Source organism: Alnus glutinosa, chromosome 11 (assembly GCF_958979055.1).
Source record: "Alnus glutinosa chromosome 11, dhAlnGlut1.1, whole genome shotgun sequence".
NCBI lineage: Eukaryota > Viridiplantae > Streptophyta > Magnoliopsida > Fagales > Betulaceae > Alnus > Alnus glutinosa.
This window is the reverse complement of record NC_084896.1, coordinates 23,477,619-23,498,442: the sequence shown is the minus strand read 5'-3', so window position 1 is coordinate 23,498,442 and position 20,824 is coordinate 23,477,619. Positions and strand designations below refer to the sequence as shown.

Sequence of the window (20,824 nt, the reverse complement as noted above, 5' to 3'; positions counted from 1 at the left end):
GATAATTATACAAAAACCATGTTATGGTAATGCTTGAATCCTTGAGAATTGTATTTCGTTCAAATATTAAAACACTTAAAAATTCAAACATCGATGAATAATATATTAAGACCATATTTAGGGTGCGTTTGAGATTGTGATTTCGTAGACAATAAGTATAATTTTAAACCAAATCGCAGAACATAAATCGTTTGAGAACTGTATTTTTATAAATTGTGATTTGAAAACACAGAAAATCTGTTTTTTTCAAATCGCAGGTAAGATGGTGCTTTTTTGAAAACGCAGAATTTTAAAGATTAATTTGTAATTTTAAATGTTAAACTACGATTTTGCCAAACGTTTCACTGCATTTTTAAAAATTATTTTTTTCAAATTACACATTTTAAATTGTAATTTTAAGTCACATTTTTTAAAATCTCAAACCCAATCAATCCTTACTTATAAGTTAAAAGTTAGAAGTTAAAACGACACAATGAAAAGAACTATGTGAGCTATTACAAAGTAAAAAATTATCCCCAAAAAAAAAAAAAAAAATAGTAATTAAATAAAAAAGAGAAAATTTTTGAGGGTGAGAGAGTGAGAGTGAGAGTGGGAGTGGGAGTGAGAGAGAGAGAGAGAGCCAATAAAGACTATGCTATACCCAAACACAAGCGAGCCATGAGCAAACCCACCAGAACTCCAACCAGTCACAGCCGTCTCCGTCACACCGCCGGAACCAATGCTGTGGCCTCAGGCAACACTCCGCTAGTCTTTTACTCTCTCCGTGCCAATGTCTCGCTCGCCGGACTACTCTGCCGATGATAGCCTATACTGCGGCGAAGACGCCGGCGAAGTGGCCTCCTGGGTAGCCGACACGTGGATCTCCCACCGCCCTCCGTCGTCCCTCTTCGCCTATGCTCCGCCGTCCGATGAGTCCACCGTTTCCATGCTCATCGACTCGGAGCCCCAACACGTGCCCCACCCGGACTACCTCAGGCGCTGCCGTGACCGCTCGATCGACATCACCGCTCGCCAGGACTCCATCAACTGGATCTTAAAGGTACGCACTTTATCACCCACATACCAAAATACGTACATGTGTACGTATCGGTATTGATTTTCTGGATTGGTTTTTGTACGTGTGACACAGGTGCACGCGTACTATCGCTTCAGACCAGTAACGGCGTTCCTCTCGGTGAACTACTTGGACCGTTTTCTCTCGTCGCATTCTCTTCGGGTATGATAATTTTCCAGGAAAGGTTTCAGATTTTCCGAGAAAATGTGGGGGTTTCCATGAGAGAATCTAATAGTGTCAGCTATGCTCGTTTTTGTTCTCTTTTCCTTTTCAGCAACCAAATGGGTGGCCGTTTCAGCTGCTATCGGTGGCGTGCTTGTCTTTGGCGGCGAAAATGGAGGAGCTCCATGTCCCACTGCTTCTGGACCTCCAAGTATTCTGCCCGGATTTCGTGTTCGCCCCGAGAACAGTCCAGCGAATGGAGCTCTGGGTTATGACCATTCTCAATTGGAGATTGCGCTCCGTCACGCCTTTCGATTTCCTCGATTATTTCATCTCCAAGCTTCCATCTTCTTCTTCTTCCACTCCTTCACCCGAGCTCTTCAACAGGGTCTTCTCCGCTTCTTCGGATCTCATTCTCAGCACCACCCGTGGTAATCCAAAATCCAAACCCGAACCCAATTCCATTTTCTAGTCGCATTCTTTATTTTTTCCTTCAGAACATATTACAATATATTGCTAATAGTTTAAATTTTATTTGATTAATATTTCAGCGATCGATTTCTTGGGTTTCGCGCCATCGACAGTAGCAGCAGCGGCCGTGCTTTGTGCCAGTGCCACTGCCACTGCTGAAGGTTCTGATTCGCCGGTGGTGGATAGCAAAATGCCGGTGGTTTTCCACGAGAGAGTAAACAAAGTATTATTCTGTGGCCTGAGTATAGTTTTATCATTTTACTTGGGTCGTTTTGTGAATAAATGTTTGTTTTTTTTCTTTGTGAGAAAAATTCCAAGGGAGAGCATAGAAAGCTGTGTAATATATTTTTTGGGGGGCTTTTTTGGCCTTTTTTGTTTTTGGGTACAGGAAATGGTGAGAAGCTGTCTCCAACTAATGCAGGAGTATCTGATCGACACGTGTCCCGCAGCCCGCCTTAAAGAGCAGACAGTCGAGCCGGCGCCGCCTCCGAGCCCCATAGGCGTGCTCGACGCCGCTGCGTGTGGGAGCTGCGACACGCGTTCCGAGTACCCCGGCCCCACCGGCTTAGCGGAAGCCGAGCCGTCCTTCAAGCGGCTGCGATCCCCTGCCCCGGATGTACAGCAGCGGTAGATAAGCCCCATCCAGCCGTATTTCTCTCTCTTTTTCACATCTTTTGTCAGAGAAAGAGAGGTCTCTTTATCTTTTTTTTTTTTTTTTTTTTTTAAATGTAATCGTCATTAAAGTTTTCTTTTCGTCGTTTCGAGTATAAGATGGACGGTCAAGATTGCAGGGAGGTCTTAGGGAAGAGGGATTTTTCTTAATTTTATTTCATATTTATTTACCCATCATATATATATATTATATAAATACTTGAGGTCCAGGCTGGGGGCATTAGCCATTACCTACTTTGTTATGGGCATTTTGGTCAATGAAAAAGATGTAGTTTAAGAGTACGCACACTCTTGTCTCTATTGTGACGGTCTAATGATGTCTCAATTATTCCCAAAACCGCTTTTATTCAATCATCTCTCTCTGCATGGAGCCGAACTCATTTTTATTTACCAAGCTCTCTCCAAAACACCCTTGTAGTTGTAGGTATTTGTGATTGATGTGTGAGGGTAATTTCGGGATAGGAATTTATGATGTTTTATTAATGGCCCAGTGGGTCTGTGCCACGTGCCCGACAGGAAGTACGGTCAGTGGGTTGCAGTACATCTAGTCTCAAATCCGTAGATGTCGAACGAGGATCTGAACTATTTAAACGGCACATTTGTTTGTCTTTTTATTGCACAGTTTCTTTCAGATACGATGCGATGGAATTGATAGTACATAATAATTAAAAAAAAAACAAAAAAATAAAAATATGGGGTAGTGAAATAAATAACATTTGTTTAGAAGGAGCTAATTATAAAATTGGACAAATTACTATTTTTCATTTTCCCTGGGTTGTCCCTGGAGTTCATGAAATTACACCAATGTGGTAGAGTAGTATGGTTGGGGACCCACGTGTTGATTAGACAATGCGTATTTTGGGGGGGAGGGGGAGGGGGGGAGAGAAGTCTTGTGAGCGTGACGTGGGCATGACGGGTAGAAGCCACGTAAGAGGAAGTGAGAAGGCAGAGAGAGAGAGAGGATTTGGAGGGAAAGGATCTGAGTGGAGGGGTGATGGGAGACAGAGAGGTAGAATCAATCGGAGCCGTCCAGCTGTAAAGAGGCTGGAGCAGTGGTACTACTTGGACTGAGGCAAAGATTTGGATTTGATGGGTGTGGGGGCCTCTTCACGTCAAATCACCTTGGAGCTTGTACGGATATAAGAAACCAAAAAGATCTGCGCCTTAGAAAAAGACTGTTTGGTAGTTGTTTGTGGTTCCTTCTAGTTGTGGCCGTTGGATCTCATGACAGCCTTGCTCCTGTTATGACCTAAACAAACAAAAAAAAAGAGATATATTGTTATTTAATAGATTATAATATAGTTGCTATATAATTAAAATAATGTAATAGTAAAAGTGATTTTTTTTTTTAATTTTATATTATTAAGTTGTTTGATAGTAATATAACGGTCTAAAGAGTTGTGCGCATTGTGGATGGTATTTTTTGTTTTTGTAATTTTAGAAGCGTTTTGTGTTTAAGTTATTTGTTAATATTTTTGTTCCGAGAATATAATTTTTGATAAAATGTGAATCGGGGGCATAAAAAGAAATTGATGCTACTAATCCTCAAATTGGAAACATTTTTAAAACATAATCTAATAGTGTTTATATTGATTGGACTTCATCCTTCCAAATATATAGGATGATTTTTTCTTTTTTAATGTGCAAAAGGGGTTTCATGGAAACACCTTTTTGAAACATACCCTTAACTTGGATTGGGCACTCTCCAAGCCCCTCATCTCAATCCTTAATGAGTCATTTTCTCATTTTTGTTGTTCCTTTTGATGAGCCATTCAACATTCATCAGGTGCTCTCTCCCATGCACCTTTTCTTATGTGTTGTTACATCAGGATTTTCTCTTTTACACCTTTGCTAATGTTTTATTCGCAATTGTGAGAGTTTGTGTAGGGTGCTTTGGGTATTGTCGCGTTTTAAAATATTAGTTAAATAATTAAATTTAATAGTTGGACGGCTCAAAATTTATTTGGGCAACTAATTTCTACATGAATTCAATCTCCCTCACAATATCTACTTGTAGGGCTCAACTGTTCTGCTAGGTGGCCGGTATTAGAATATTAGTTAAATAATTAAATTTATCATTTTCTAGAAGCTTAAGCTTTTGTAATTGATGGTGATTTAACAACCGGACAACTCAATTTATTTGGGCAACTGAACTCTCTCACAATATTTGCCTGTAGGGCTCAACTATCGGGGTAGGTGGCCAGTATTAGAATATTAGTTAAATAATTAAATTTACACTTTCCTATAAGCTTATGCTTTTGAAATAGTTGATGATTTAACAGCTGAGCAACTCAAAATTTATTTGGGCAATCTCTCTCTCTCTCTCTCCCTCCCTCCCACAATATCTGTCTATAAGGTTCAACTGTCTAGGTAGGTGGCCGGTGTTAAAAAATTGGTTAAATAATTAAATTTACCATTTCTTATAAGATTAAGCTTATGGAATTGATAGTGATTTAACACTGGGCAATTGAATTCTACGTGAACCCTCTCACAATAACTACCCAAATTACTGGACATTCTCGTCTTTTTTTCGCGCTTTCTTTTGTGAGCCAATGCATGAAAATTTTATTCATATACGCCCCGTGGAGCTTTCTATTATTGTAGTACTTATGGCTTCAAGCGGGGAAAAATGGGGCCAAAAAGTTGTGGCTGCCATTTTGTATAAAAGATTGGTCAAGGTTGGGCCCCATTTCCAGGCTGTATATATCATATATGAAGTGGGAACAGGGTACAAATATTAAGTATTTGTATCTTTTGTAAGCATTTCCTTTTTTACTTGGACATATATAATGCACCATGCATAGATTAAGATTTTCAGCAATTTTTCATTAGCAATTTGGGTATTAAATGTGAGAGAGCCTACATAAAACCCACATGCATGTTCGAATAGGTGGTCGGTCGAACGGCTTAAAATTTATTTGGACGAGTGAGTCTCGTGCGAGGATGTGTAGTGTGTACATGTGAAGGGTGGGGTGAGTAAGGGCAGAAATGGACCCCTCCATGCCCACAAGGGGACATGTTCACAAACAGCCTTTTAGTGATGGTACTAAAAGTCCCCCACGGGCTTTTATAGAGTGAGAAAAAGGATGGTCTGACCGTGTAGCTAGCTAGGACAGGACTCAAACAGAAAGGGGCGAATGGATGAGACAAACCAGCATTAACAACCTTTACGAGCACCACCAACCCCCCTTCCCCCTCCCTCCTCTAATAAGTACTTAAACCTTCGTGCCCAATCAGCATCTCTTTGTCCTATGATCCACCAACGTGGCTTCCAGGTTTTCAAGTTTGTTTTGGTCATATTTTTCTTCCTCTTACCAGTTTTAACCGTGTGAGTATTTTCATCCTTGTGTCCCTTGCTTTGGTCTTTTGAGGAAGAAACCACATGCAACATTTTGGCCTTTTGTTTTTTTTTCTTTTCTCCCATACCTAAAGCATCTCTCTTGGGCTGGCATTGTTAATCTCTATTAGGATTGTTATGAGCTTGAGTTAAATCTAGTTTTAAGACATGGCTTCGATCAGCCAGTTTGATCTCCTTGGTATCATTAGTCACTTACATCCCATCTGATAGAACGTGCATTATAGAAAAAAATTAACCTAGTAACGAGTTCAAAACACTAATCAATCAAAGGTAATGTGGGGGTTACTGTAAGGCTTACGGGTCCTCGATCGGAGGGCTCATCCATCGAAAAGCTTGGTTGACCTCCCACAATATTAAGGATTGCAGGCTACTGAGGGCCTGACTGCCCATAATTAAGCCAAATTAGCTACCAGGATTCGAGTGTACCTGCACTAAAATGATGCCAATTCCCCCTCTGCTAGTTCAGCTGACCGAACACTCATGCCATGCTATATCACTCCTACAAAATTGAGCACGTCTGGTAATAAAACTTATGGCATGCAGGAGTGTCACAAATCATAAGTGGGCGTCGGTCCATATAAAGAACCCGGGAAACCTCACATATATGCACTAAAGAGTCTTGGCTTTGTGTCACGGGAAATGAATGCATGCAGAGACAGTCGTGGCTTTGTTCATGGGCTTGAAATTTAGGTAACTCACCAGGACCTCTTTGTCTCTCGGTGCGAAAATAAGTAGGGTTTTTAGCATTTGAACCCAGGTAGGAGCTAAAGAATAGCTATCCCCGGCCAATTAGAAAAACTCAAAGTAGCTAGGAACAAAAATAGACAACAAAGTTGGACATAGTGTATATATCAAAATTAATGGGACTCTAAGAAAACTATGGATCCCACAAAGATCGACTAGAAAAATCAATCAAAAAATTAGATTTTCTAAACTTACACTTAAAGTAGATAAATCCAAAAGTCCAACCACAAAAGATTTGACATCTGATATATATATCAGATCTATCCTCTCTCTCTCTCTCTCTCTCTCTCTCTCTCTCATTATTTCTACAGTATGCATGCTTGACTGAGACAAGGAATTTACATAGAAATAAAAGAAGTACGTACAAATTTCTCTGTCCTCATAAAAATACAGAGGTCACCTTCAGCAGTTGAAATCTTGGGGTTTTCTTGTTTCCTCAAGGACAACCTCCCGCTTTTCTGGCTCAAGAAGAAGAGGATCGGAAGAAGAAATAAATAAAAATACAGAGGGGCCGCAGACAAAGACTTTCACTGATCATGTGAAAACGAGTCGACTCAACTGTTTGAGAACATTTATATGATTCGTCACAACAGTTGGGGCAGTTAGCAGTCATGAAAGAAAATAATATTCCACCAAAAATGAAATTTTCAAAAGCCATCTGCAAACTTTAATCTTATTAGCTATGCTATTATGCTATACAGTTGTCAAATAGTTTTTATTTTTATTTTTATTTTTTTCAATTTTGGAGCATGAAAATAGCATATATGGTAATTCTTAATAATTTATAATTTTAAAAGTTACATCAATTTTGAAAGGACACAAGAGAGACATGAGTCTTCCTTTTAATATTTTCATATTGTGGTTAAGGTTAATGAGATTATTTCGGATAGCCCATCTCTTAACAGCTACATGCACTTCATTGAAGGTATCAAAAAGGATTTATGCTTTTATCGGTCTTTTCGTGTAGTTCATGTGCGGTGCGAGGCAAATTTAACATCTCATGATTTGGCACGAGCGGCTGTTACCCATGTTATAGAATATTCCATATGGTTGGAAAAAATTTCACCTAATATCTATGATATTGTAAGTAGGGAACGAAATGTCGCTCTGGTTCGACCTTTCGGTCTTTTTCTCTCTCAATAAGATTTGGAATTTTGTTCAAAAAAAAAAAAAAAAACAAAAAAAGAAAAAGAAAAATTGACTCTACAAACGCCTGTTTGAATTCTAGGATGTCTCATTGCTTTAGTTGTTTGGTGAGTTGTTTTAGCTTAGTGGGCTGCTTAGTTGGGCCGCGTTTGGCCCATTAGGTGGTTATTGGCCCGTTGTGTGATATGGGCCAAATTAGTTGGATCACTAGGCTCAGTGAGTTGGGCCTATGATATGAAGTGGGGCCTATTTAATGATTTTTTTAAAAAATATTTTTTGGTTTTACTTGTTTGATAATAAAAAAGAAAAAAAAATCAGCAATTGTCAAATTATGGCCCCCATATGAGCTGGATGGGACATGGGAACCTTAATGCTTCAGTCGATTTGGAGAGAAAGAAACAATTTTGATGGGTTTGATGATAGAGAGAATCCCAATTTGGATGGGTTTGATGGTAACACTCTTTGCCCTATTTGACCCGTTTGGATGGCTATTAATAATGAGTTGTCCGAGGGGGAATTTCACATGGGTATTTATTTATTGGTGGATCTTGGGGAGTTTTAGATCAATTTTGAGACCCTTCTTTTTTTTTTTTTTTTTTTTTAGAGGAATATTTGATTCCATAGAAAATAATTGCATTCCATTATATATACTGATATACATGTGAAGATGATTAATGATTTAAGGATAAGCTTCGTTTGCCTACTTGGCTACTTGGTCCTTTTCTTGACTTCACATGCTTAAAAGACTTTTTTAATTTTTAGTTTTATTGAATCGAAAAGCCAAAGATCTTGATCTTTTGCCATTTGTGCACCTCTAGCATAGGTGTGCTGAATTCAGAAGCGGTTAATCTAATTATTATTTATATAATACAGAAGAAGAAAAAGGAAATTCAAACGAAATCTTGTTAAAAAAACAAACTTATTAAGTAAATTTGCAACTTAAGTATCACATGGTGCGGCCCTAATTCTGATCAAATAGATTACAATATCCATAATTATTTGTCAGAATTTGGAAAAATTTAAGCAGGTGATTGTGAGAGACCATTTATAGGACCCACCTGATCAGAATTTTTTCAAATTCATATAAATAATTGTAGAGAATCTTAATCTGATCTTGATGAAATGCAATGAATGTTGACTAGGATGAGGAGGCCATTTATGAAAAAAGATATCCGATTGTGGTGCAATATCCCTCAATGAGTGCCAAATGTCTAAATAATGCGGTTATAAATTTCTTCACCCTTCATATATATATATATATATATATATATATATATATATATATATATAGTATTATGAAGATTAAGGGTGAAGCAAGGTACCATTTTTTTTTTTTAAAAAAAAAAAACTTAAGAGATACAATTTGTCAGAGAAGATGTTTGGGGAATGAATAATGCTTTTTTTTTTTTTTTTTTTTTTTTTTTTTTTTATTTTTTAAAAAAATGGGTCGGAAATTTTTTTCTTTCAACTCAATTTATTAAACTGATGTGTTTAAAGTATATATAAGAATCACATGCATTTTAAACACGTTTTAGTTTAATAATTAAGAGTGTTTGAGATTATTGGTTAGCACAACCGTTTAAGTATTAAAAATACTTTTTAAGCTTCTTAAACCAATTCTAAATATATTCCAATTGAATTGGGAAAATTTCTTGCAACCCAATTTAAACACATAAAAAAGAAAAACTTTATCCTTTAAACATATTAATCATTTTTGTACTTAAGGCCTAAAATAACAAAAAGAAAAGCATTGCAATTGCATGAGAAGAGGATTTTTTTTATTTTTATTTTTTTAAAAAAAGACAATAATAATAAATAAAAAAACAAAGAGGAGGAATTTGACATTGGTAGTAGTACCAAAGGATGAGCAAGTGACAATTTTAAAAGCAAAATTTAGTGGAGCAATTTAAAGTTGAAGTGCGTGTGCACGTGCAAACATGTGTGTGAATATGTGGGATGCCGCACATACATATATATATGCACACGTGCCCACATGCCTTGTGTGAGTTCTCAGAGGCAGAGCCTGAGTAATTTCTGCACAGATTTTATGAATGCGATGGCATGTGGATTCATAAAAACCCCATTCAACTGCATCCCCCTTCCATACTCCTTTCCCCAAGAAAAATTTCTACAGTTTCCACTCATGCTGTCGTGCCTAAACCTTCTTTTTAAAGGCCTCTTCCTAAATATTATAGCTAGCTAGTGGGAGAGATGTGGAGAGAAAGAGATCCTCCTCCAATCACAGGGCATGCATGATGTGACAATAACATAAAAATTAGGTCAATCACTTAAATTTTTTTGAATGACGTGCTAACATATTTATTACATGACATTATTTGTATCGTTAGATACAACAACATTATATTCTGACCGTGAGATGATAAAAATTCTACTTCAGGGTAAAAATACGAAAAATGAAAATACAGGAAAGCATCCGCTCTTGGCTTCGAAGAAACATTATTATAACTCTATGTATTTGTAAATGATCTTATGAATTCCCACTTGTTAGCACGGTCGACTGCACGCGGTCGCTCAACCAAGGAGGCCTGTAAAGGGACATAAAACAAACACAGGTGACTTGTTGAGGGTTCTAGCAAGGGATACTTTCATGTCTAACTCAGTAGGAAATTTTCGAATAATAGAAAGTAGGGCACAAAAAAAAGGCTCGGAAAACATACCTAATAGTGTGATTGCCTATTTATAGAGGTAGAGGTATAACCACCTAGGTCACGGGGTATCATAAGATTGGGGAGCATCGTGTAAGTATGAATTTCCTTGCATGGACGTGGCGCGGAAGTGATGAATGAGAAATAGGGAGTGGCCGGCAAATATTCCCTTCTGTAAGTGTGCGTCATAGTGGTCTCGTTGTTGGCTGTTATGGTGACATGAGAAGGGCTTGGATTCCCTGCGGAGCACTTACTGGGAGCAATTGAGAGACCGTTGGCCCTCGGGTTGCGATTCATAGGCTTTCCGGTTATCCTTCATTAATTCGGCCGTGAGTGGGGGAGGCCTACAGATGGCTATTGATCCCCACCTTCGGACGGCCCATCGAGCTCGAGGACCAAGTGGGCCTTTGGTAAATTGGTTCACCCGTTGCCCACCAATTCTCATGCTCGGTTAGTGATTCGATCCAAGCCGTGAGAATTTTATTCAGTTTGTTACCCCTACTTGTCATTTGTCTTTTTGCAGATCTCCTTGACTAAGCAACCGGGGTGCGATCAAATATGTACTAACACCACTCCGGACCACATTTACTTAGTACATAATATTTTAGATGCCGATTTAATAAGTCCAACTAGAAACAACCATATTAATCAAATGAAATCAAATGTTGTCCCACACGAGAAGATAAGAGTGTCATTTGTGTGCATGTATGTGCATGTATGTGCTGATGGAAGATAGAGAAAGGCACATTACTGCTGGAGGGGATAGGTGTCCGTTATGCACCGTGGAAGGGGAAATAGACGTGTACACGGTTTTGTTAAAAGAGTACACAGTGCCTCGCTGTCCAGCATGTGAAGAAGTTGTGGCTTTCCCTTCTCTCTCTCTTACATGCACCCACTATAACCCACGCAACTGGCAATTTTGATTCATTCACATTGAGAGCCGAACAGGGGAGAAACAGGACAAAACTAGTCTAGGATTTGAGTCTGATTCTCTTTGTTTTTTTCCACCCCTCCACTCCTCTATTTTACCCTACTTCTTGAACACCAAAAACAGAGAGACACATTCCATCTCAAAGTCCTTGTAAGAGTGACAGAATCTCTCTCTTTCTCGACAGCAGAAAACCCATTTGGGATTTCTCTTTAGAAAAAAAGCAGAGGAAAATGGATGTGTTGGCTTCAGAATGCAGTAGCGGGTGTGACTCCGGTTGGACTTTGTACTTGGAACAATCTTTTCTTTCTCCAAATAGTGGGTTTATTAATGGAAAAAATGGTTTTTGTGATGACTGTAAAGACAAAAGATCTGTAGAAGATGCTGAAGAAGAAGAAGACTTGTCGATGGTTTCCGATGCATCCTCTGGGCCTCCACATCTCCCTGAAGACCAAGGTTACTTCAATGATGATAATGGGTGCTTTTATTCGGCATCCAAGTCAGCCACATTGGCGAAGAACGTTGGGAAAAGGCAGAAAATCAAAGAACACCGACGCCGTGAAGATCAAGAACCGACTGCTTTTCTTGATGACACAGCTAGTTCTCCTGTCATCAATTTATCCGGGGTAAGTTCACATAAATAGCACCCATAAACAGTGTTATATCAGTTTCTTGTTCATGCGATTAAATGTTTTCTTGAATATTTACCAGAACAATTTCACTCTGATCAATAATCAAGCTTCAATGGATAGTGGCTTGGATTTTTCACAAGGCTTCTCAGCAACTCATTTCGAGGTACTTGGTCTAATCAAGCTTCTGGGTTTGATTAAAAAATTTTAGTTCACTTTTGTAGCAAAGCATATTTACAGTTTACTATTGATGAATTCTCGCAGGGGACAACAGCATTCCAAGACCACTTTGGTTTCTTGAAGTCCTCCCTATCTGCAAACCAACTTCAGAACAACCAGTTGAGTAATGGTTATATATTCATTTATTTCTTAATTTAAATTCTAGTAAGGCAGTAGTCTTGAAAGCTTCAATGCTTAAGATTCATCGCTTAATCTAAACTGGGTCGGAGGAATTTCTTCTAATCTAATCCTTATAATTCTCACAAGTGAGAAATACGTACTTTCTTAATTACAGTAAAAAAAAATATACTTTATAATTTCTCCCATAGTTTGGAAGAAACCTCTGTTCATAATAAGTGAATACTATGCTAATGATTCTTTATGATTACTTAACTGAGTTTCCTTCTTCTTTACAGGTGGTTTGGAGGGAAGAGGTTGGGGATGAGATGAGGTGATTTCCCTGGTTCTACTGCTGATGTGTTGTTACTAAAGAGGTTGCTCTGAATGAAATGGTGGGATGGTTGTCAAAGTAAAAAAGGAACTGGATCTAAAAAGCGATCTTGTTCCTGTTCTTTTTCTTTTCTTTCCTTTAACCTGTCAATGCAGTGGGAAACAATATGAGAGGAGAAGTTGGAAATAAAGTTGTCTGCAAAATTAATTTCCTTGTCAATGAATAGTGGAAACGAATCAGTTTTGTCTTTTAGGTCGTCCCTATGCTACCTTGCCAGCTCTTGTTTTTCATGGAGCCCCATGCACTCATTATATCATCTTTAAAATGTATTAGCTAACCATGCATGTTTCAAACAATAATGAGAGAAAGAAACAGATGGGAGATGATTACCTATGACAAAAGTCGCAATCCATTACAGCAAATTTTAAAATTCTGCTTCCAAAACTTGCAGGAAAATTTGTCTATAAATGTAAGGAAGCTTATCCTGCAATAAATTCTAAAGAAATCTCAGTCATTCTCAAGAGTAATGCTAAAAACCACACTCTTATCCTACTGCTATCTCACTGGCTAATGGCCACTGAATTTTTTTTCAAAGACTGATTACAATGCCAATGGGATTTGAGGGTGTGGTTTCTAGCATTTTTTATTTACAAATTAAAATAAAGTAAAAGGTGAGAGAGAGAGAGAGCTACCAAAGACTATCATGCACTTCTAGTAATTAATAAATTTGAAACTGTTAGATGCTTTTGATATTTTTTAAGCCATAAATCTAACTTTTCAACAAAGCAGGACAAAATGACCTAACTCTCTCATATGCTGAATAAAAATATGATCCAAATACATGCAAAATTATCATGCTTTGATTAGGTTGGATTTTTTCAAGAAACTAGTAAGTAGAAACCATATCTTAGAATAGGATTGGGCACTAATAAGGACAAGAAACTCATGTCTCTGAGAGTCCAGACAAGGTTCCATGAATCTATCCTTATAGTTCTCTCTTTTTTTTTTTCATAATAACACAAAAATTTAAGAATAATATGAAAATGAGACAGGAAGCTGAAAAGTGCAAATGGGTGATGGGCAGTCAGTACAGAATACAGAGATGAGGTGGAAATGCCAAACTTAATGTGGGAATATTTCATATGCAGCTCCATGACCCTTTTACAAGTCCAGCAGATCCTGCCTGCGATCTTCGTGACCTAATGGAACATGCCCCATTTTGTTTAATATGTCATCTTTATCTCATTTGGAAGGATCTTGTTTCTTTTTTTATTATCTTTGATCCCTTCAAGCCTGTCTGCTTTGAAGCTGTCATTGGACTTGATGTCATGCACAATTATGTGTCTTTCCTTGATTTCTTTATTCCTTAAACTATTCCCCACCAAGTTCCTGTTCAAATAAAAAATTTGGGTTTCTGCTAAAAAGTTTAGAAAAGATTGCACCTGGAAAATTTAGGATGTCAAAATTCTAAGCTTTGCCCACATGTACTTTTTTTTTTTTTTTTTTTTTTTTTTTTTTTTTTTCATATTTAATTCTCAGGCTCAGTAACGGGAGTCTCCATGTAGTCAACAAAATGCAAAAGAAAAAAAGGAAATTATTTTTTTTAAAAAAAGAGAGAAGAATGTGGAAGCAATGCTAAAGACAAATTAAACAAATAAATTAAAAGGTGATTGTCAGTGTTTGCCTCACTGCATTCCACCAGCATATTGGATAAGAATCGATGAGGCATGGGAGAAACTTCTTCTGTTCTTCCAACCACCGCCAAAACAAAACCTTCAATCTCCTGTACGTATATGGAGGGGAAGGGAGGTGGCATTGTTGTTTCTTGCATTTGCCTACTATCTTCTTCTATCTCCATTACAGTTTTAACTTCCAGTGTTCCCGTTTCTTGAGACAGCAGTCTTCATATCCCTTATCATCTCTGCCATGGAAATGAATATGTCATGAATCAGCAAGCATGATCAGTCCACTGTATCCACCAACGGATACATATTGAATCTACTGTTTCTGTCACCCCAATACAAAATTAAAAGACTCATAACTTGACACAATTCAAACTCGACACGTGAACGTACACGAATTGACACCCTTAAAACGGTTTTCGCTAGCTTGCAATTCAATTGTTTATAATTAAACCTATGATGCATGTATCTCGTGACAGGACTAGAAAGTTGACTTTAAGATGAATTTTGTGCTGTAACACCATTGCAAAGCTTATAGGAACATAATACACTGTGTGTGTATATATATATATATATCCTACGTTAACTACATAGACAAAATTGATAGTTTGTTGTCCCTGTCCTCTTGCCTTGTCTGCAAAAATTTAACCTGCCACGTCCAATATGTATGATCAACATGTCAAGCTAGGGTGTGGAACATGTATTCCAATTCTTTCCACTAAAAGATGGGCACCTTAAAGTAGGGTTGTCAATTTATAACACTACCGTGAATTCGACATGAATCCAACATGAAATTAAAAAGTTTGGGTTCATAAGTCTAACCCGTTTAATTAAATGGATCGGATTAATGTTGACCCATATAGTCTTATACAATTACAAGGGAGGTAATTTGCGTTTGCGTATCGGATTTGAGTCGTGTCGAAGCATGAATATAAGACTATATAAGTCAATCATAACATGATCCATTTAATTAAAAGTGTCAAACCCCTTAATTCTAACATTTTAATTTTGTATTGAGTTTGTGTCAGGTTTGTGGGTCATGTCAAAATTTGCCTACCATTATGTTGTGAGTCGAGTTCGGGTCGTGTCAAACCAAGGACGGAGGGAGGGGGGCATAAAAAATTAAAAAATATAAGGTAAAAAATAAAAATTTAACCTACTGGCTCCTACCAAATTTTTTTTTTGCCATTGGCTCTTGCCCATAAAATTTTTTGGCTCCGTCTTTGGTTGAAACATGTGTAAAAAACTATATAAGTTAACATTAATTTGACTCCTTAATCCTAACATTTTAATTTCTTTTTAAATTTTTATCAAGCTCACAAATTGTATAAAAAATTGTCGGCCAAATCGCGAGGAAAATATGTAGACACTAAAACTTCACGTGGCTATCTATTGACAAGAATTTGCAATTACTGTTTGCACGGTTCTAGAAAAGGATGTGATGAATCTCGTAAGTATAGAAGTGACATTTCAGTCAATTAGTGGATTATAAAAGTACACATAATTTGCACTTCACCAGTAAACCCGTCAATAAATAAGTTTTAAGTATGAAGAATTCCTTTTATGGGTGTATTCGTAGTTTGGGATTTAGTGATATAATTACAGAAGTTAAGCACAAGTTGGATATTCAAGAATGGTGATAGAGATTGTCCAAAGCACAAGCAAAAGATAAGACATTGGACACAGGCACATATTGGAGGTGGGCTGGGTCTATACAGAGACAGTAGTCATAGAGCTCACGTTTATGATTTGATGGTGGTGAGGAGCACAATCTGCAAACACATTATGAGGTCATGTGAAGAGTGAGTACCCTTTCTAAACCCACATGTGACATTCCACCAATCAAGGAATTATACGGAAAATACTTAGTTGACTTTGGAGTACTCAACTTTATCCTTAATAATTGCTAAAAAAAAAAAAAACCTCTTAAAGTGGTTAAGTATGTAAAAGTTCATGGGCCTAATTTACTCTTAAAAGACGTTTTGAGAGAAGATGGATGCCCATAACTTATAAATTCTTCATGTCATGTATGTCTTGGTGATGTGTGACACTTTAACACGCCCCCTCACGTGTGGCAACTTTGGCCAAACACGTGTTTATTGTCGGGAAGAAAATGTCCATCATCGTCCAAGGAATCGGCTTAAATGCCATGTAAAAGTCTATACACCTAACTCACTCTCAAAAGACGCATTGAGAGAGGAGGAGTGTCCATAACTTATAAAGTCCACATGTCATGTATCTCTTGACGATATGAGACACTTTAACAAAGTATACATTAGAGCATGATCAGTTTGAATCTTGTAATGAGAAATTTTATGCCTGAGCGGTGTAATTCACTTTGGTTCTTATTGATGACTTGTTGTGGTTGCTTTAGGCTTTGGCTTAGTCAGATTTGAGGGAGTGCATGCGATTCTCATCGTCTAGGCACCTCCTGTGTAGCTCTCAGCGGGTAGATATGGTCATGCCCAAATAGAGTAATCATAGTTGGTTTACCCCACATTTTGAATAGAAAAAAAAAAAAAAAAAAAAGGAGGAAGAAGCAATGCATATGAACTAGGGCTACAATTTTTGATCGAACTCAACACAAAATGAGTGTGTTAGAGTTGAGGGTTTGATCTGTTTAATCAAATAAGTCGGATTAGGGTTGACCTATATAGTTTTATACTTATGCATCGACACGACCTGAACCCAACACGCTATATTATGATTGACAATTTTTTATACGACCTGTAAACATGAATCAAATGCAAAATTAGCTGGTTAGGTTATGGTGTAGAAGTCTGACCTATTTGATTAAATGAGTCGAGTTAGAGTTTACTTATATAATCTTATACTCATATCTTAATATGACTCGAACCTGACACGCGAACACGAACTAACACGTACCCTATTATCAACCACGTATAATGAGTATATATATATAATCTGTTGCTTAGCCAGGAATCTTTGAAGAACCTTTAATCTTCTTCTCCCTTTCGATCAATTTGCTTGTGAGCTAGGGTGGGATGGAAAGATATTTTGGTATTTTGTCAGGAGCTAGCCCATCATTGTTCACGATTCAACATCATGGTACCCAATGAAGAGCCAATTCAATTTTTATTTTTTCTGTCTGTTTGTTTGTGGGTGGCTACAAGGATCTGCCCCCAACTTGGTTATCATTTTTCTTGTCTTTATATTACTCATTTTAAAATATGTATATAGATACACATATTTATACATGTAGATTGCATCTAGATAAATACATTTCAGTCTTTGAGGAGTTCCTGAGGCATTAAATAAGTTTAAATGTTAGTTTTTATCAGTTTTAGCATTGGAAAGTCCATCCCTCCACGCCATCTTTCACACCACTATGAATTAACAAAATATCCTTTGTTGTACGTCCTTGCAACTTCTTAGAATAATAGGAAGAAATTGTTATTTTACATGCAATTGCATAAAGCACTACTACCGCTCGCTTACCTGACATTCGGATTTATATTTTATAGAATAATCTTATTGTACGGGATCACATTCGACATGTTTAACTACCCGGCCCATTATAGATCCTTGTTAAGAACACATTTTTTTTTCCCTCTCTCAAACTTGATCATGCTCATGGTTTGGTTATTCAGCAAATGCAGGGAGTGTAGATCCCAAAAATTATCAACATTTAGCAGAAATACCAAATTCTGGAACTAGAATCATGATACTCTTAAGTTAGGCCAATGCAAACAATTTTAATCAAAAGCAAACACTGAGCTAAAGAAGAGAAAGGCAGAAAATTGCAATATACAGTGGCAAAAACTTGATACGTAGACTCATTCAAAATGGATAAAAACAATCTCAATTGAAACCATTGAAAAAAAAAAGAAAAAAAAAAAAAGAAAAAGAAAAAGAAGAAGAGAGTACATTTTCGATAGGGTGCTTTTTATTTCTGCCAGGGGCTTTGATGGGCTTGTCAGAAGAGGACTCATCCTTTCCGTAAAAGTAGGAGTCTCCAAGTAAATGGGCTTTAGGTTCAAATGACGTTTTTCCATATAAATATTAAAAAAATAGAGTTGAATACTTTTTTTTTTTTTTTTTTTTCTTAATTTTATTTTTTATCAAATTGCTCTTTAGATTTTTGAAAGTGACAGAAATGGTCATTGGGCTTTTTACTGTTTCGTTTTACTCTTTCTATCCATATTTTATTAAAAAAAGTAAACAAATTTAGTACCAAGTGTTCAGGGTGTCACGTACATACAATAACACTGCTATTTGTCCATTCTTGTTAAGGGTGTAGAAACGGTTATTAAATTTTAACAATTGCAATCGCGTACGCATAAGCGGTTGGCGATTATTATGTTTATAACTGACGGTTTGAAAACCACTTTTTAATTTGAGCTTTTAGCAGGTTTTTGGGCAAGTTTTTATTTTTTCAAAAAATAATAATAATAATAATAATTTTTGAACATTTTGGTACAAAATTAACATATCTAAATACAAATCCAAATAACCAAATACAAACAAATTTTTAATATATATATGTAAGGGTAGGCAGTTAAAAGTTTCTAACTGCCTCCACCTACCCATAAAGCTGTTAACTGCCTCCGCCTAGGCGGTTAGTGATTATTTATAACTGCTTTTGAAAGAGGTTATGCGGTTAATGGTTCGGAGCGGTTATAATCGTTCCGTTCGTATATGCCTAATTTTTGCTACATTATATCGCTTAAAAAAGTATAGAAAAAAGGATGGTGATGACTATAACAGAAACACCTATGTGGGTGGGGGTAGTGATTGGGAGGAGGCACTTGACCGGCTTTCTCCTTCCACTTTTAAATAAACAAACCTACTTTATTGAAAAAGAAAACATAAAATAAGAAAAAATAAAAATCAGTTTTAGAATAAAATGGATTTATTTATTCAAAAGTGGGGGGAGAAAGCCGGTCGAGTGCCTCCTCCCGATCATTACCCATGTGGGTGGTGGGTTTCTGACGACCTAGCCCCACCCTTAAAAAGGTGGCTCACGGGAGACTCATACCTCTTGTGGAAGTGGTCGTGGGGTGGGAAAGTCCTCCGCGACCCACCCCAAAGAGCATAACCCACTTTCTGAGGTGGGTCGCTGGAGACTTTCCTACCCCACAACCACCTCCTTTTGTCATGCGGAGGTGGTTGCAAGGATGGGTCCTCCGCGACACGTCCTCAAGGTGGGAGATGTCCATTACTTTGGAATAAAATACATGTCATTCTCATGTGTATTTTGAAAAATACATAAAAGAATCACAAGCTCGATTGTCACATATCAATTTGGAAGAAAATTTTGTTGCTAAAGCTATTTCTCCCCCTATGATAAACAAAGCATTTCACAGGAGAAAGTTTGATCACTATCATAGAAGGCCCTACATTGATATGTTAATTGCCCATAGTTTAAATAAGCTTTAAACAACAAATGATTACTCATTCAACATGTACTCGAGCTATACCCAAATAATTTGATTTGGATTTTCATGTAAACTTTTATGCTTTTCTCAATTCAACCAAGCAGGAGTTACTGAACATTTTTCAACTATTGGCACTTGGAAGTACTCACATATATATATATAATTCGAATGTGAGCCAAATAATATTGGAACCAGATCAACTTGACAATGGCATACCATGAACCCAAGATAAAATTCTATCCCATCAGCCATCACATTGGTCTAATAAAAGATGCAGTAAAGTTCAATTGTTGTCACCAAGAACATCTTTTAAGCAGCTTATAATAGTTTCATTTGTTATTTTGAAGCCAATCATGAATACCCTTTTCTGATTCTGAGAGCTCCTCTTTCCCCTTCAAAGATCCTTCCACGAACTCAAAGTAGTCCTTGTAATTCCGCTTATAATAACTTTCCAGCCTCTGCAAAAAATGAAGAAAAAACAAAATTCCAGGACATGTTTTGCTCAAAATATGCATTTAAAAATTGCCCCATGAAATAGAATGGTTCAATTCTGCTTGAAAAGGGAAATCTCGCGCTTCAAGTTTTACCCAACCTTAAATAATTTTCTTCCATGATAACTATGTGAAAAGCACAGCAGTTTCAGCAGGAAATGTTTACCTCCTTGTCATTTTTGGCCTTGTTTTCCTCTGTCTTCTTCAGATACTCTGAAAGGATTATCAGTTGCTAATTAATCCGAACAAAAGGGTGGAAATTAAAAGAGATAAGCACAATAGAAGCTTATAAATATGTAATACTTTGAAGAAGCTCAGTCCTGGAGGCACTGTCTTGGGGAGCAGCAGCCACTGTGGATAAGAGGAGGAGGCCTCTCCTTCCTATATCTGAGGTGGTGGTGGCAGTTGGTCTTTTCCTTTCTCTTCTATGGACTGCCTGGACGTTTGATGAAGCAAACCTGTTCACTGTAACAGTCAGTGCCATCAATATGCTTTGCCCTAATGAACTCATTACAGAGCTACCATTACAACAACTCTTTCCCTCTCTTTTTCTGTCTCACTTTTTGGTACGAGGACAACCACCAGTTCTGTAGAGTTTTATGGATGACGATAAGGTTTCCTTCGTCACTCTTTTAACTTTCTGTAACTTCCACTTGTATGCCTCAAATAACTGAATAATATCTTCTAAAACTCGATTACACATTAATGCATATGTAAAAAGAATTTTACAGTCTATTTTCAATAATGGATGC

General features: G+C 37.2%; 3 protein-coding genes across 3 annotated transcripts; 2 read left to right on the top strand and 1 right to left on the bottom strand.

Moving 5' to 3' along the window:
- Positions 1 to 590: 590 nt before the first annotated feature.
- Positions 591 to 2,710, top strand: LOC133882276 (cyclin-D2-1-like). Its single transcript, XM_062321405.1, has 5 exons — positions 591 to 1,039; positions 1,130 to 1,216; positions 1,329 to 1,647; positions 1,768 to 1,910; positions 2,076 to 2,710. The coding sequence occupies exons 1-5, from the start codon at positions 770 to 772 to the stop codon at positions 2,316 to 2,318; spliced, it is 1,062 nt and encodes a 353-aa protein (XP_062177389.1). The 5' UTR covers positions 591 to 769; the 3' UTR covers positions 2,319 to 2,710.
- An 8,411-nt stretch (positions 2,711 to 11,121) lies between these two features.
- On the top strand, positions 11,122 to 12,719 carry LOC133882357 (protein SOB FIVE-LIKE 5-like). Its single transcript, XM_062321507.1, has 4 exons — positions 11,122 to 11,827; positions 11,913 to 11,996; positions 12,095 to 12,168; positions 12,466 to 12,719. The coding sequence occupies exons 1-4, from the start codon at positions 11,435 to 11,437 to the stop codon at positions 12,497 to 12,499; spliced, it is 585 nt and encodes a 194-aa protein (XP_062177491.1). The 5' UTR covers positions 11,122 to 11,434; the 3' UTR covers positions 12,500 to 12,719.
- A 6,997-nt stretch (positions 12,720 to 19,716) lies between these two features.
- On the bottom strand, positions 19,717 to 20,674 carry LOC133882680 (uncharacterized). Its single transcript, XM_062321884.1, has 3 exons — positions 20,376 to 20,674; positions 20,239 to 20,285; positions 19,717 to 20,039 (listed from the first exon to the last, which is right to left on the bottom strand). The coding sequence occupies exons 1-3, from the start codon at positions 20,581 to 20,583 to the stop codon at positions 19,911 to 19,913; spliced, it is 384 nt and encodes a 127-aa protein (XP_062177868.1). The 5' UTR covers positions 20,584 to 20,674; the 3' UTR covers positions 19,717 to 19,910.
- Between the last annotated feature and the right edge of the window lie 150 nt (positions 20,675 to 20,824).